The 17,537-nt window shown below is 38.0% G+C and overlaps 1 protein-coding gene across 1 annotated transcript in view; it reads left to right on the top strand.

The window, feature by feature from the left end:
* LOC140246323 (BTB/POZ domain-containing protein 7-like) overlaps positions 1–17,537 on the top strand; it is a 53,531-nt gene that overhangs the window by 21,409 nt on the left and 14,585 nt on the right. The window contains exon 7 of the mRNA XM_072325800.1: positions 15,113–15,423. Coding sequence (XP_072181901.1) covers positions 15,113–15,423 — 311 coding nt within the window. The remainder of the gene's footprint in view (positions 1–15,112; positions 15,424–17,537) is intronic.

The following is a 17,537-nucleotide window of genomic DNA, read 5'->3' as shown; positions in this document are numbered from 1 at the left end:
TACTGACCTGCGTGTCCCTTGACCGTGATTGCGTCGCAAGGAAAACTTTTAGGGCGCTTTTCTCGAAACAGTGATTTCCCAGACGTCTCAACATGCTCTCTTTTAAACATCGATATCTCCGCAGCCGATTATTTTTATAAGATGTGTTATATATCAATTTAAAGCAGAAAGATTAGGGAATTGTGTCATGCAATTTTCAAATAATCGACCTCACCCGACTTTAGGATCATTTTGTTGTAGCGGGTCACATATATTCCAAACTTTACTTTTGATATTGTATGTGCAAGTTGAGCCTAAAGACCATGATTACTAGGGAAGCTGTGACCATATCCCAAGCTACAATTATTAGACTAGTGCATTCTTTTTTTTTTTCAAATAAATGCAAGTTTCTTTACACAAGATGTTTTATAATCCCATCAGGTATCACCATGGTAACTTTAGTGCTTGTGATACTAACGAATCGCAAGCAAGGGAAACAGCTTCATATCAATGGACATACTCTTTTGTGACAGTCAGCAAGCTTATGCCTGGAGAATTGATGATATATGGCTTGTGTTGTCTTATTGCGTATATAAAACATTGACCTTCAGATTACAGGGCAGACACCAATAAGTTCAGGTTTATAGCCATGTTTCTAATCCATTGTCAAATTCTAATGCTCTGAAGCTCACGTTTTGGTGCATATGTGAATGCACCTGATGTTTTTTGTTGGAATTGAGTTCAGGGTTTATGATGAAAACATCGCGCAAGCTTATTATGTCTGATAAGAATGGTTAAACTTAATGATCTGTAAACCAACTTGGCAATTTTATATACTGATCCAAGGACTATTGTGATACTTGATATGTGTTGGCAAACAAGTACATATTGAGGAAACAAAAAATTTAGGATGTCATTCTTTTCCTACTGATAATGTGCTGGTAGCTCAGGTGACAGTGATGTCATTGATATTCAGTGCAGTAACTTGTGGTATCATTGGTATTCAAAGACTTAATCACACCCCCGAATTAGAGCATAAACAAAGGAGTATTTTAAAGGGGTTCAGCTCCAAAACCACCAAAACAGAAGCTGCTCCTTCTATTGATACTCCTACTATTGTTTTGCCCTTATTACCACAACTACTATTTCTGGTGCTTCTTCTGCTATCACTGTTGCTACTACTGTTACCACTACCATTATGATTACTACTGCTACAGCCACCACTACTAACACCACAACAACTACTACTACTGCTGCTGCTACTACTACTAACTACTACTGCCACTGCTGCTACTGCTACTGCTGCTGCTGCTGCTACTGTCACTACTACTACTGCTACTGCTACTACTGCTACTGCTACTGCTACTACTACTACTACTGCTACTGCTACTACTTCTGCTGCTGCTGCTACTACTACTTCTTCTTCTACTACTACTACTACTGCTACTACTACTACTACTACTACTACTACTACTACTACTACTACTACTACTACTACTACTACTACTAGTACTACTACTACTACTAAAGATAGCAGTGATAATATCAACACCACCACTACTATTACTGCCATCACCACTACTGCTATAATAAACTATGTTACATACTACTATTTCTTCTACTACCATGACTTTATTAACTATACCACTGTATCTAATGTACTACTTGCACCATTCTCTTTCCAGTGTAGTTACAACACGTATGCCCACTTTTTGTGTTTGCTAGTGCTGCCAGAAATGGTATTCCATAATGTATATTGCTAATCTTGGTGACAATTTTTTACACACTTGATAAAATCACTGGGTTTAACATATTTCTAGGGAAAAGCCAAGAGTGCTGATTTAAATGTTCAATGATGAGTGATAGCCTGGGTATTCTGTTCTAAAAACTACTATGTAACAGCTTTATCAGGTCTGTTCATGAAATTGTTCAAAGTACCTGGGATATGATTTGTCAATGCTGCCATCTGTTGTTGATTGTGGTACAAACTGTGCTTGCAGTTAGCAATAGAGGGAGCCCATCCAGTATATTCAGAGTTGGAGACTGTGCGTGTGCATGTCCTATTTACTGTCGTCAATTGCCACTCCCCCTCTAACTCCCACCCCTCCCCCCCCCCCCCCCCAACTTTTGGCTGTGGCCCAAGAATATGGTGCGCTGGCATCCTGGGCTTGTGAAGTGAGCTGCAATGTTGTGACCCTATGTGGGGTTCCACTGACCCCGGGATAAAGAATCCATCTGCCGACTTGTTTACCACATCTAGAGGGATCCAGGGACTGCTAGAAACCTTACAAATCATGGGACAAACTAGAACAGATTTTCAGCTTCAATGCCAACCGAGCAACTGGGCAAATATTATGGCTGCTTTGAGCAAGACTGCGTAAACCCCCAAAGAAAGAATTAACAGAGTAGCGGTTGCCACTGAGGATCGCATGTAGGACAAGGCAAAGGGACAGTTAACACAGCTATTTCAACGTCAAAAACAGATATCTGCCAAAGCTAAATTTTACCTTTGTCAGAACCACATATCATCATGACAAGGGACAATTTGTGGGCTTGTGTTTAGTGGTCATTTTACTGTGGATGTGTGTCCAATATTACTCTACATGAAAAATCCAAACTGCTGTAATAGAGAGAAGAAGAAAAGCTTCATCTCCCTTCCGATACAGCAGAAAAGCATGATTTCTTCGTTATATGTTCCACATTCAAACGTAACACAATGTGATGACATGCATTTCCTTACTTTAGTAGAATGAAAGTTACAACTGAAGTAGTGATGGGCACAGTGTTAGTGCAAGCAGTCATGTCTTCATTGAAATATACATATTATTATTTTTTTTTTTTTTGGATGTCATGCATTGTTTACCTCAGTTGTCCAGCGCATTCCAGTTATAGTAAAAGTAATCTCATTCATCAACCCTTTGCAAGAACTCAAACTGCCCAAAATTCATTTGTATATGTTTGTATTAGAGAATGGAATAATTTGCCATTGAGAATTAGGTCAGCCTCAACACTATCCAACTTTAAACGTACATGTCGCATCTATCTTGAGGGAAATTTGTAAAACAAGAATTGATCAGGGAAGCTGAATTTAAAAGTATAGTAAAATAGAAAGTATCTTTCTGCAATTTCATGTGAACTATATGTATGTGCATGAGCGTTTTTGTGACACGTGTTTGTGTGATTGAATGTGTGTGTGCGCGTGTGTGTGTGTGTGTGCTTGTGTTGCATCTGTCCTATGTAAATATGTTACTATTATACTTCTTGTTAGTATGTTTAAAACTTTAGTATGTTTTGCTTTGTTTTATATGTTTATCTGGGACCCCCTTTTCACAAGCTCTGTTTCTTTCGGGGTCCCAAACCATTCATTATTCTTAATGCTGTATCCTTTTGTAAAATATCAAATGTTTAATGAATTGGTTAAATAAACTTGAAACTTGAAACGTGATAGGCTGTTAAGCCACCTACAGTAAAACCCAAGGTTGTAGAAACCCAAAAGATACTGGTATGGCATATCCCATAGAGCCTTATTCTTCTTGGGTGCTGCAGAACTGAGCCCATACATTTTTAGACCTAAGAAATAAAACTTTAACCAAACAAGTCTCAGAAACTTTTTTTTTCTTTTTGGTTCTACATCTTTTTAGTATATTATTTACTATGGCTTGTTATTTCCAGAAGGTGGAACAAAATCGTTTTAATTTGATCTTTGTTTTGTTCATATATATTTGTTTTGATGTTGTTTACTTTGGCTGAAGAAATATCAACAGCCTCTAAATTTCTGAATGTATGCAATTGACCCTTAGATTGATAACTCATTTTAGAGTATACAATTAATATTCCTTCCCAAATTGATTTTTTTTTAATGTCTGATTTTGTGCAGATTTGATGTATTCACCATTTAATTTTTCTTCAATATGATATGTGCAGTAAAATTTATGATTGCTAAGTTAACAAGGACATGATAATAATCTTTGTGGCAAAAACCTTTCCGAGATCTCATGGATTATAATCTCCTCTTGCCTCATTAGGCTAGTTAATCAAATATTTGCTGGGCAAGGTGTGAAATGAAGGTATCTTTTTTTTGTGTGTCTTATTTCCCACACCTGCATATCATTATCATCAGGGAGATACATATCTGTGTAATACCAAAAGAAATCCCTTTTAGCTCTAAAATGGCCAGTTCAGTGGAAGGTCAATGGTCTGCCATTGTGCTCAACTTGCTCTTCCACAGTAAACTAATGAGCTTGAACCAATTGTCTTTTTCTTTTCTTTTAAAGAAATCTTCATCATTAATTGGGGGAAAGAATCATTCAAAGCATTAAGTTTTTAAAGTAAAAAGCACAGGGATAGTGTAACTAATCTATATATTACCATCATGGAACAAAAAAGCCATGAAAATGAAGGAGAGGTGAATCTTAAGTTGTGTTACGTGTGAGTAACAATCAGACATGTTTCCTTTAACAGTTTTGTGCATGGGCTGGGTTTTCTTTAAAAGACTGGGAATGCTCTTGTCTTATGTGTCACCCACTATGAAATTCATGCATTGCCTTCATACTTAGATTTTTTTTTTAAAACACCCTGTGCTGTCTCTTTCATCATAGAAAAAAAGAAACAATACCAAAATGTAAACAAAAGGCAACAATTACCCAGTTAGTCTTTGTTTGATTATGTAATAATGAATTTTTGTCCTTAAAAATAAGTTTCCTCCTTCTCTTCATGACATTTTTAAAAGTGTTTAGTGGCTATTCTTTTTTTATGTGCTTTTTGTTTATTTTTGTGTTTGTGTCATTGTCTCAAGATGCAAAATTTCTAAATTTTTCTCTGTAGTCTGCAGGACATTTTGTATACTTAGCTCAATTGTCTTTCAGATTTTCCACACAAATACCTTGATTTTAGGGGAAAGGGGACACATATAAATTATAAGATTATTGTAACAAAGATTCATGGAATCCCATTTTCTTTGCTCAATTTTCCACTAATAAAAGATTCATAAGAATGACATATCTCATGAGATGGCACATGTTGGAGACATAACATATTTATGATACACACGACTATGCTCTTTGAACATTTTAAGAATGATGGATAGTAGTGCTCTGTTAGAGTAATCATGTGCTGTTAGAGTGTTGTCTCCATCCAGAGTAATTGTTTGAATGCTTGAAATTACTATGTCCTGTGTAGCCTTACAGACTACTGTCTGCCTTAATCCATTTGGCATCAGTATGTTGCTTTACTATAAATAGCATTAAAGCTAAAACGTTGTTCTCAGAAGGGCTCGAGGTTCATCTTCCACCATTTAGAATGTGCTTACAGTATATCAAAGGGTCTCCTAAGAAACCTGTCTGGCTGACATGATTTGTTAGGATACTGAGTTTAATCTGAGTTAATCAAAAGTGGAAAATAAGTCTGGCGTTGGTACTCAGATCGTTTTATAAAATAACAACTTCTTGGTCAGATGCAGTCTTGGCTGGTTTAACTGGGGTCAGAGGTCACAATGCTTATTTCTGTATTGGAGAAAAATTAGCATGCAACTGTGGAAATACATGCTCTGTGCCCGCCATATTTTGGACACATGTAGACCATGTTACCAAGATCATTTCATAAAATAGCGACGTCTTGATCAGACGCCATCTTGAATATGCAAATGAGGGTCAAAATAAAAAATACTTATTACTGTATACACATAACCTGTTGTCCAAATATTTGCACACATTTAGACCAGATAAATTGATTATTTTACAAGATGATGACTTTAATAACAATTCTGTAAGTATCGTTAGTCTGAGTCCCTTTGATTTGTGCTTTTTGTGGCATATCACCTGACTCGTCCCAGTGACGAGTTCAAGTCTAATATTGTAGTTGAATGTAAAACATGTAGCAACCACGACCAGGTATGCCATGAGACTGCAATACTTCCAGCAAACCTTTTTTGGTAATATTTCACATTTTCGTAAATACCCAACTGAAGTCTTGTTATCACAGCGTTATTTTACACATTTCTTATCACATGTCTCCATTCTAAAATAAAATGCAACAGCTTCTTCAAGGATATGAGAGCCACGTTTTACCTTTAAGAAATATAAACACCTCTCAAGTATTCTCAAAGCTCACACTTAGAAGAGAAAAGCAGGTAGGCACAGGCAAAGCAGATGCAGAAAGCCTTACCTGTTTGTGAGTCTGGTTTCATCATGTGACCTTTTTGTGCAAAGGAGCCAACTGAAGGGGAAGGGGGAGGGGGATGCAGTGTAGCGCTCCCTCAAGACCGTGTCATAAATTTGTGCTGCGTCATTGGCATTTGAGAGATGGGCAAGCGAAGATGAGCACACCAGAGTTAGATGAGTGGAAGAGACTTGTTTGCCTGATAGCCACGTCTTAAGAGGTTGGTTCAATAGCCAGTTAATGAGCTTCCACCGAGTGCAAATTCCCCCTTCTCCAAAAAGATATAAAGAAAGAAAGCATGCACACCACTACACACCTAAATGAATCCATCACAAATGATCTAGAACTATAAAAAGTAATAATTGTGTGTTTGATAAACATATTCATTCCTTTATTCTTATCTATATTTATATTATTCTATTTCTTCATTTGGCATATGGTGATCTGTTCATCCGTTTATCCATATGGCAGTTTTCACTGATCTAATAAGTGCTGTAATTATCATTGCAAGATTTACTGTCAGTACTACTAGTATCACATTTGTCATGGTAAATAGAAATTGATGAAGGGAGTTGAAATCTCAGTGCCTTTTATAAGTTTCACATGACATTTCCATTGAAGAATTGTGAATTCAATATTTGGACAACAAATGAAATAGATAAGTGTTTAGAACTGCCTGTTAAATTTCCTCTCCTCTTCCTCCCTCTCCCTCTCTCAAAGTAGGGTCAGTTGGCCGCAAGCAAAGTATCCTAATTGATGGATGTAACTAGGTATGACATACATGTTCACAATATTTTTTTCCAGTAATTGTAACCTCAAGGAAGTATAGATTTTGATCTTAGTCATTGATGTTAAGTATTTGTAATTATCTCTGAGCATGTAAGTTGTACTGGTGTATTACTCTCACAGGTGACCTAATGCCTCTTTAACTGCTGTCTGACAAAGTATTCTTTGCCGTTTGTGGTTAATGATAAGCCTTCTGTGGTTTGTGACTCAATGAAGGAAGCAGAGGTGAGAGAATTCTGTGATTAATGCTTGCAATCAAGTGTCTTGAATTTCCGGTGAATGTTGAGAGTAAAGGCAGTATGGGATGACTACAAATTATCATATGACGGTGAACAATCAAAAGAAGTAAACACCACACATTTTGAGTATTCTCTTGGTTGCAGTAGTAACCCACTATCAAATGGAACCTGATGACCTCTTGTGCAAAGTCTATGAAGATTTTAGGATCTCATGGGGAATGGGTTAAAGGAACTAAAACCCAAAGAGAAATGTGAATTGAGTGAAAGCAGCAACATTATTAGAACACATCAGTGAAAGTTTGAGGGAATCGATAATCAATGCAAAAGTTCTGAATTTTTGAAGTTTTGGTGTTGGAACTGCTGGATGAGGAGACTGCTAGAGGTTATGATCTCGTGTGGACAACAATAAAAATAACAATGAAAATATAATGGGAATTCCACAAAAATTTACTTTTCTAGCAGTATAGTAAAAGAGCACTTGACTAACTGCTTTCAGAAAGCAGGGGGAATAATTGCTACCCTTAACATATGTCAGTATCAAGTGGATGGAATATGTAATTTTCATGAAAAATGAGTTTTTGTGGAATTCCCTTTATATTTTCTTTATATTGTTGTCCACACATGATGCCATAACCTCTAGTACTCTCCTCATCCAGCAGTTCCAACACCAAAACTTTAACAATTCCTAATTTTCGCATCGATTGTCTGATTTTCCTCAAACTTTCACTGATGTGTTCTACTAATGTTGCTGCTCTCACTCAATCCACATTTCTCTTTGGGTTTTGGTTTCCTTTAAGATAAGTGTATTCCGTCAGTTTAGGTGGTACAATGTACAATATACTGAATAGTTTTACGTGTCCTGTTTCCTGCTCAGTATTTCATGTCTTTATACAAGGTGCAGGAGAATTAACGATAAGAGAGATATTTTGTGGGTCAAGTGTATCAGCGTAATACGTCGGTCACTTCTGCAGAGAAGTGTTCAGGGCCAGAAAACAGCCTTGGGGTGCCTGGGAATCTCACTCCAGTGGTTGGGTGAGATAGGGTTGCATGTCCTATGCACTGGACAAAAACAAGATGACTTTCTCTCTCTCTTGCCCTCTCTCTCTACCTCTGAAGACAGACTAAGCTAATGGCATATAAATGCGGCCTGAATAAATTTCGTGGACAATAATTCTGAATCAGTCAACTAGTGTTGGAGGGATTTATGATGTCCTTTTGTTCAGTGCTACTGAACCTAATTTCTGCCTGATTCTTTTGAAGACTGAAATGTGGCTCAATTGAAAGAGTTGTCAAATGTAGCTGACTGAGCTGTATAATGATGCTCAAATATATTAAAACACACTCAGATATCTACAAACTTTTGAAAGTTATATAATCACCCTCAAGATATCTAAGAACGAACATCACCTGGCTGTCACCTGGCTGATAGACTGTTTATATTATTTATCTTACCACCCACTCCTGTCTACTGGAAAATTACAGTAAATTTGATCACTCGCAGATTTTTACTCTAGCAGTTATTTCAAACTGCAATTTTTTGTAGCTTCATTTTTACACAACAGTAAAGACACTGGTTGCTTGTGGGAACACATGACTCAAAATTTTCAAACTTGAAACATTGTCCAACACTACATTTGATTAAGCCACATGCACAATTCCCACCATCTGTTATCTTCAAATGAGCCTCTTAGATCAACTAGTACAATTACTATGGTAAAGTTTACTAACTATTCATCTCTGACAGTGCATCTCTATGTGAAGTCTACCTCTAAAATTCATCTTGTGATGCCCGCTCAGTTTGTGCCACTTTTCCACTTTTTCATACATGTATTTTGTAATTGATATTCAGTAGGATAACAAAAGAGATTGTAACTTTCGACTGGCTGTATCGTCTGCTGTAAATGTAGGATGATTGTAGTCTAAACCTAATGTGCATACATGTTTTGATATGTGTATAGTGTCTGTTTTTGATGATATATTGATTATTACCACTTAAAGCTGTGAGTAAAGCCGAATGCCCACTGTGAGACCTGAGCCTGTGAGCTGGTGCTTGTTGGTGCAAGTTGAAAGTGACCTTGAGCTCGCACCAGCTCGCACCAGCACACACCAGATCGCCGGCGAGCTAGTGCGATTTCATTGCGGACGCAACCTCTTCAATGCTTGCTCCAGCTCGCTAGAGCTGGCAAGCTCAGGTCGCACAGTGTGCATTCAGCTTTTATACACACGTATATTCCTTCCCATCATCAATCCACGTAAACAATGACTCTTTTTCAGGATCACATGTTATCAGCTGCGTAGGTTGACAGTTGTTGGAGAACTGTTCAATAGTAGCAGTGTCTGGAACAAATGCTAAAATTTTATTTGCAGAATGCATAAGAAGAATGCACCCCTTGAATTTTTGGTAAAGATAAAAAAGCACTGACCGTATAATGGTATTCAGCATTGATGCTGTTTTTCATCATTTAATTCAATTTTTTATATTTATACCCCCGCCAAACGAAGTTTGAAGGGGGTATATAGGAATCAGCGGACGGTCGGGCGGTCGGTCGGGCGGTCGGTCCGTTGCAAATCTTGCGTCGCGAACTACTTCCTCAGTTTTCAACCGATTCCCATAAAACTTGGCACAGATGTGTGCCTTGGGTTGCAGATGTGCAAGACATATTTTTTGACAGTACCCAAAAGTACGTTGCCATGGTAACGGCATATTATGGGCAAAAATGGGTACAAATCTTGCGTCGCGAACTCCTCCCACAGTTTTTGATCAATTTTTATGAAATTAGGTACAGATGTTCATCTGAATATGTTAATGTGCAAGACACATATTTCCGCAGTGGCAAAAAGTGCGTTGCCATGGGAACGGCATGTTATTGTTAAAATATAAGGCAAAATGCTTCATGGCAAAACTGCTTCATCAGTGTTCTTCCAATTCTCATGGAATTCATATTGAATGTTTGTCTTAGGATATAGGTCAGCATGACACATTTCTTGACAGTGACAAAAAGTATGTTGCCATGGTAACAGCTCACATATTATGAGCCAAAATGATGGAAAATTTTGTGTTGCAAACTACTTCCTCAGTTTTTGCCCAATTTCCATGAAACTTGGTACAGATGTGTGCCTTTGGTTGTAGATGTGCAAGACGCATTTTTCGACAGTACCCGAAAGTACGTTGCCATGGTAACGGCATATTAATGGCAGAAGATCAAGGAAAGATCTTGCGGATTTAACTACTTCCTCAGTTTTTTGACCAAAGCTTATGAAATGTTGTTTTGACCAAAGCTTATGAAATGTTGTTTGGCGGGGGTATAACCAGTCGCTGTAGCGACATTTCTCGTCATTTTCCAGAATATAGTTAAGTAATGTGAGCGGCAATCATTTCTCTGTTTAAATTCCTTGATATGGTAGAAATGTCCTGGTGGGAAAGCAAGAGTACTGCCTTCCAGACAGATCTGTTTTGACAATGTACTTCACACGCCCCCATCTGGAGAAACTATGTAACTTCTCCTGGCACTGTAAACAAGATTCCTAGTTCCTGTTATTAGCGCTAGAAGGAGTTTAAGTTCAAAATGTGATGCTATGCTTTACATTAGAAGGGCCTCAAGTTAACCTCTCCACGATTTGGGATTGTCATTTAAAGATGATAGAATGGCACAATAAAACTGCAGTAAAGGCTTCTTTACAAATCTGCTTGACAGATTGGATGTTAATGCTCATGGCAAAATTGTCTCCTCTGTGATTTCGCATTGCCTAGTTGATAATGATCATGTGTAGAATTAAACTGGAGCATCTTGTGTCGCTAAATCCATATGAGCCATGGAGTCCATGGTACAACAAAGTGTGTCTGTGGTGGGCCCTTACCCTGTCAAGTTCGAGAAAATGTATAATTTCTGTAGTTTGGTGCCTTTTCTTTAATTATAAGTTTAATTATGGATTCATTGTCAATGTTTCAAAGATAGTAACAAATTCTCTCATTCAAATGCTTTTGTGTTCATCTGAAAATGTTTTAGATGCAGGAAAGCCTCTTTATTGGGGAATATAGAATTACCTTTGGAGTGGGAAACAAGAGGTCTTGTTTCTATCTCATGTTACATTTGTTTCTGATTTTGTGCTAATTTAATGAGCTTAAACAGTATATATTACTATCATCTAGCTATTCCTCTGATGTAGGATCTGCAGTGAAATTCAGAGTTGCCAATTTAAAGGTGTCAAGATGATCATATTTGTAGAAAAATTCTCCCAGGATGGGATGGGTTAGTCTTTAGCCTCACCTTCACCATCAGGAGAGACAAAGGTGTGGTGTGCACTCAGCTGGTCCTGGGGAAGAGGTTGTGTTAGTCGCCAGAAGAGCTCTGCATCCTGTCATGGGTGCGCATGTCTTCCGAACACCAAACATGAGCATGTTTTTGAAATCCTGAAAGATGAAACGCTCTCCTTCCTGTTTGCTTTCCGAAATTTGTGGAAAAAGCTTGTCTTTCGGATCTCGTGGTTACATGATGGCATTGAAAATCATAACCATTGAGTTCACAGTTCCTGGTTCATGAAACTGTCTGTTAAACTTAAACCTTCAAAGAATCTAATCCAGGGATCTTATGAGAAATTTCTAGATGGATTTTTATTTTTTTATTTTTTCATTTTTTTGGTAGTACCTAGTTCTTGGATAACAGGAAAATATGTAGAGTGAGAGATTAAATTTTGTTGGCAATGAACCCTGGAATATCTTAGCTTTCTTTAGCTATATTTCCGCTTCCAAGTCACAGTTTAGTTTGGGCAAAATTTGAATATGATACTGGAGAAGCTGGATAAATTTTGTTCTTTATGTCAGACTTTACAAATTCCATACATTCTTGATCACATGAATGTAAAAATCAATCAGTCAATCCATCACTCTATCAATCAATCAATCAATCAATCAATCAATCAATCAATCAATCAATCAATCAATCAAAATGAATGGGAGGTGAAGACAATATACACTAAAATGCACCTGCACACATATTGGTCGATGGAATCAGTAATTTTATGTGGCACATTAGAAAGATAGCAAGTCAGTGCCCTATTTGTTATTCAAGGGTAAGTAATATCTTCTTCTTTTATTTATTTATCTTTTTTTGAGGGGGGGGGGGGGAGGGACAGTCAGAAAAAGAAAACCTAAATATAATAATTCTGTATTAGTTGTGTTGCAGTTTCTCCAAATCATACCCATAATTCATGTAGGACACAATCCTCCAGAAATCTGATTACACACAAAGGGTGTAGGTTAGAGTGCATTGCTATTCTACTTTTGGCTGAAATGTTCAGACTGTGGTGATATATTGTCCTTTAAACATCAGTAAGATATTGTCTATCAGTCTGTGTGTATGGGTCATTCAACACCAATGTACTGATATTTACCTCATGGGTGATCTACATTTTAAGATTTATTTCCTCTTCTGCCCTGAAAAGACATGAGCATTGGTTCATTCTTAATACATCAGCTTGATACCAATTGAACATGAAATGATGGGGGAGGGGGGGGGGGGGATAGGTGCAGGGGTAAATGTGATACCACTTTATCCTCTGGAATGTATTTGTGTCTTGTGTGCTATTTTCCCCTGTTTTGTTTTTTTATGGGCTTAGTTATACAAGCGGGTTCATGCGATATGTGACATTAAAAGGTATAGGAACAGTTAGCAAATATAGAGGGAAGTGGTACATCAAGTAATATTCAGAACATGTTATAGCAGATATTTGTTCAATCATCCGACCCATGCTAGTAAAATGTAATATAAAATTGATCTTGAATTGTGGTTAATAGACAATTTTGCATTCTTTTTTTTTTCTCTGTCATGTAAAGACCATTTTATAATACAAAGGAGTCAGAATAAAGCTACCAGATAATTGTTAAAAACGCAAGTTGTCAGCACTCTGAAGATAAAGATGAGACTAGAAACAGCTACTGGAAGATCATTTCAGGACAGAGTGCAGGGAAGATGTAGAATTGATTTATTTATATTGGGGAAGCTATTGTGGCTGACAGAGAGCCTTATGCCTTTGTCTCAGTCACTGTACATCCTGGATGATGTCTGATGCTTGGATGTTGTACGTGCCTTGATGCACGACTCACTTGATTGATTTGCCGAAAAGTCAAACAGCGAAGAGGCTGGAGGATAATGTTCACCCCTGCTATGTCAGGTCAGGTTCATAATGTTGCTTAACCCCAACCCCACCCCCAACCCTGATTCCTAGAAGTAGGTCATAACATAAACCTTACTGTCATGGCAGTCATGATAATCAGAGACCAGCGCTTCTGTTTTTGTTTTGTTTTTTCCAACATCCTGTCAAATAACATTCATTGTGATATACTCAACTTCAATTCTGGTGTCATGCCAGTCTGTGTTTGTTAAGTCTGTTTGTTTGTCTGTATGTCAGACTCATTGTCAGTCCTGTTATGACTTGGATGAAAACCAGGACTTCAGCTATCTTTTCTCAGCATCTGTTGTTGAAAACCTAGACCCTGTGTTCACAAGGCATCGCATGAAAATTGTAGTTACCATGGCATCAGTTTTGCAACAACTAATGAACTGAGATATTATAGGTATAAGATTTTGCCTGTGAAGACTCCATGAATATTATAACTTGGATCATCGCAAATGTCATATCAAAGGGAACACAAGAGTCATTTCCCTGTCAGGGCCTTCTGTCTTTGATGATAATGACAGCAGAAAAACTTAGGGTAACAATAAACAATGTTTAATGCTGATAAACTACTAGTAAGATTCCAAAAAATGTAACTAAATGTTTAAAACACAGTTTTACAGAGATCTGTGCTTTCTGTGATAATACAATATACAAACACTTTTCCAGATTTCACCAGTGCGAGACTGACATAATGTAGAATATCCGTGATTAAATTTCACAGCTTGGGTAAGAGGCAAGACAGTATTCTGATGTTACTAATCAAGATTAGCTACTGATTAAAGTGGTAGGAGTCCCAAAGCTAAGTGCTAGAGACTTCCCCATAATGTTCGTGCAAATTTGAATTACTTTGTCTCTTGACAAGCAAAGAGAGAGAGGTTCCAATAGTATTTGCGACTAGTGTACATGCCATTTATTTCATGAAGTTTTTATTTGATGAGTTGGGAGCTACTCGCGAATTTAACAACATGCGTATCGTAATCGTATTGTAATCAGAGGGAGAAAAATATCAAGTTATTAAATTGTGGCACTTATTTAATGTATTGGCAGTCATTCACTGACACTAACACAACAGCATTTTCTTGCTTTTAAAAGCATCAAAAATGACCTTCTCCCACTTCATGGTAACCCAGGGTACAATACTGAAGAAAAAAAATCAACAAAATAACACATTCTTTGATGGTACCCCAGGGTACCAAATACCATATTGTACGCAGCATCCAGATAAAACTTTGTGTGTTCATGTGCAATCATACCAAGACTATCTGAGTAGATATTGGGTCAATAGTTCACAGGTCAAGACGAAACTCTGAAATTGAATCTATTAAAGAACATTTTATATTACAGGAACACATGATTCGCCAACATGATTTACAGCTGACATTGTCTTTACAAAAGACTGTAGAGAGAGGTTGTTTTCTAACAGCTTAGAAAACTGATGACTGAATTTCAAGATTGCTGCAATGTTTTTACAGAAGACACATGGAAAATTCGGTACCCATTTCTAGTACCAGAAAAAAAAAAAGAGAGCATACTTTCTTCATTTCAGTGATATCAAGTGCTTCGTCATAGTAATTAATTGTAAAATATTAATGAGGCCATATATTTCTACACAAGAACAGACATAAGTGTTACAGACAATGAAGCATTCCTGGGCCCTGTGGTGTAGAAAAGAGTTGTATATTGTGAGATCAGTATCAAACAAAGCTCAGGGAATACTTTCAAGTACTTGAGAGATTACATGATACCTTTCCCCCTTGGTTATCTTTGACACTTAGCACCAGATGAAGACACGGTGAAAGCTATGAGGGCCAGGGAGAAGGAGCTTCAGCGGTCTGCCGCAGCAAAGAGGGCGTATTCCTTGCGCTGCACCGACAGTATGGCTGTCTCGCGGGAGCTCCAGACCCGTGTGGTGCGAGAATTTGGCTTGCCTGACGAGGCGGTGGAGGTATTTGACACTCCTCCTGAAGAGGACTGTGAGGGGCACGGCTCCACAATGCTTGATGACAGTGACCTGGAAGTGTTTGGCAGGATGTGGAATGAACCGCCCGACCTTCATCACCGTCATACACCAGCCCATCACACAGAGGTGAGATGTTCTTTCAAAATTTAACTTGTAGCACACTAGATTCTTTATGCCATTCCTTTATTTTTTCTCTTCTTCTTCTTCCTCTTCTTCTTTCTGGGGTCTGGCATATCAAGACTGCTGTGATGTAAAAGAGAACATTGAAGAAAGAATGAATTACTTACATAAGGGGTGTGAATGCAGATCCCTTGTAGAGGTGTTATTATACAAATGATGCACAGGATAGGGTGTGTTAGTGAAGGTGCGGCGCGCTCGAGAGTATTGACAATGGTGCAACATGCACGAGGCGCAGCCGAGTGCATGTTTGCAACTGTTGTCAATACTCGAGAGTGCGCCGCACCTTCACTAACGCCACGAAATAATCCTGTGCATCATTTGTTTTATAAAATGGGTCGAAAACTAACAGCATTATTCACGTACCTTTGTGGGTCAATACCAGTCAGCTACATGTAGCACTCGCTCAAAAGTCAAGATGTCCGAAGATGTTCGTCCCAAACATTTACGCACGTCGCACTCGGAAATCCCGCACATAAGTACTGTACGTACGTATAAGAGTATACGTACACCACGTGTTATGCACAAGAAAGGCCGCCGGCTGTTGTGGCAGCCCGCGGCCCGAACTAGAAGTTGTTTACAGGATTGACAGCACGTATAGTAGCGCGTGACGCACTTGTAACAACTGATTGAGTGCGCACTGCTAGTGTAAACATTGTGACGTACGTCAGGCCAGGGAGGTGGAAGAGAGACTCTTCTTAGTGCATTTACTAAGAAATTAATGCACGCACACGTGACTCATTTCAGCGCTTCCAATTGGCTACATTCTTGAACCCATTTTATAATATGGGGAATTGGATTGATGAAATATAAAAGATGTGTGAGAATTTTGATAAAGCCTCTGTAATTCTCTTTTGACACTTTGCTTTCTTGTAGTCATATTGATGTATTCATGCCAAACTCTCTTTTCAAAACATGGGAGCTTTAGTTAACTTTTTTGTGTCAGCTGGGAATTAGCTCACATTAGCCCATATCTTCATACACAACTTGTTAAGATTGCCAGAATTCCCAACATTTCTGTGATTTTGTGCTTTATCTTTTCATTTTGATTGTCACTATTCATTGTTTTATATCGAAGAATTCAAAATTATCCTTCATACAATTGTTTATGTCACAAAAAAGCATAAAGAGGAAGAAAGCTGTATCTCCTGGGCTTCAATGTGTCATGTTCTAGAAGAGTAGATTCAAGCAAGCACAAAGAGGAAGAAAGCTGTATCTCCAGGGCTTCAGTGTTTCATGTTATAGCAGAATAGACTGGAGCTGTATTTTCCTGTCAGCACAGTTATAAGAGGATCATTAAACATTTTCCTTTGGGCAGCAGTTCATTCTTCTTTCTTTTTTTTTTTTAAGGGATTACAAGCTACCATAGCTACCCCATGACGTAGAGGCTGTGATGTAAGGCTATTGTCATAAATTGTAGTACCTCAATATGCAGGAAATCTCCCTCTTCACTTATACCCAAGTGGTATTAATACTTGTCCAACCATAAGTCCCAATTTTCCACCTGCACACCCAAGTTCCATTCAACAGTAGTGTGGCTAGCATCCAAAGGGTTAATGTGTGATAGGAGGCCGTCAGACATCACACACTGGTACTAAATCTAAAACCCTGTCTCGTTCTCTAAGTCGATGTGGTTGCCAATGGTAACAAGAGACTTTCATGATGACAGTGATGATGATGAATATGAGTAATGGAAATAAAAGATGTCATCATAGGCAGGCTCTTCATCCCTAGAGGCCAGGTGAATAGAGTCCATGAGGGGGTGTATCCTGAATGTACCTCATGTTTTTTTTTATCACATTACTTTGTGACAAAAGGGTGTTAGTGACGCATAGAGGCTGAGTGCATGTAGGCCTTTAAACAGCAGGGTATGGAAATAGGGAATCATGTTTCAACGCTTTATGATTCCTCTTAAACATCTAGGAAAGTCAGTTTTGTTGTTTCTCTGTAGGATTTTTTTTTCTTCTGTCACAAATACAGTAGTTCACATGTGAATACATTCTTAATTATTTTCAATGATATCCAGTTTAGTACAATAATGTGGTAAAGCAATATTCAGTTTA

Source organism: Diadema setosum, chromosome 1 (genome assembly GCF_964275005.1).
Source record: "Diadema setosum chromosome 1, eeDiaSeto1, whole genome shotgun sequence".
NCBI lineage: Eukaryota > Metazoa > Echinodermata > Echinoidea > Diadematoida > Diadematidae > Diadema > Diadema setosum.
The sequence above is the reverse complement of the archived record's forward strand: the minus strand, read 5'-3'. Positions and strand labels throughout refer to the sequence as shown.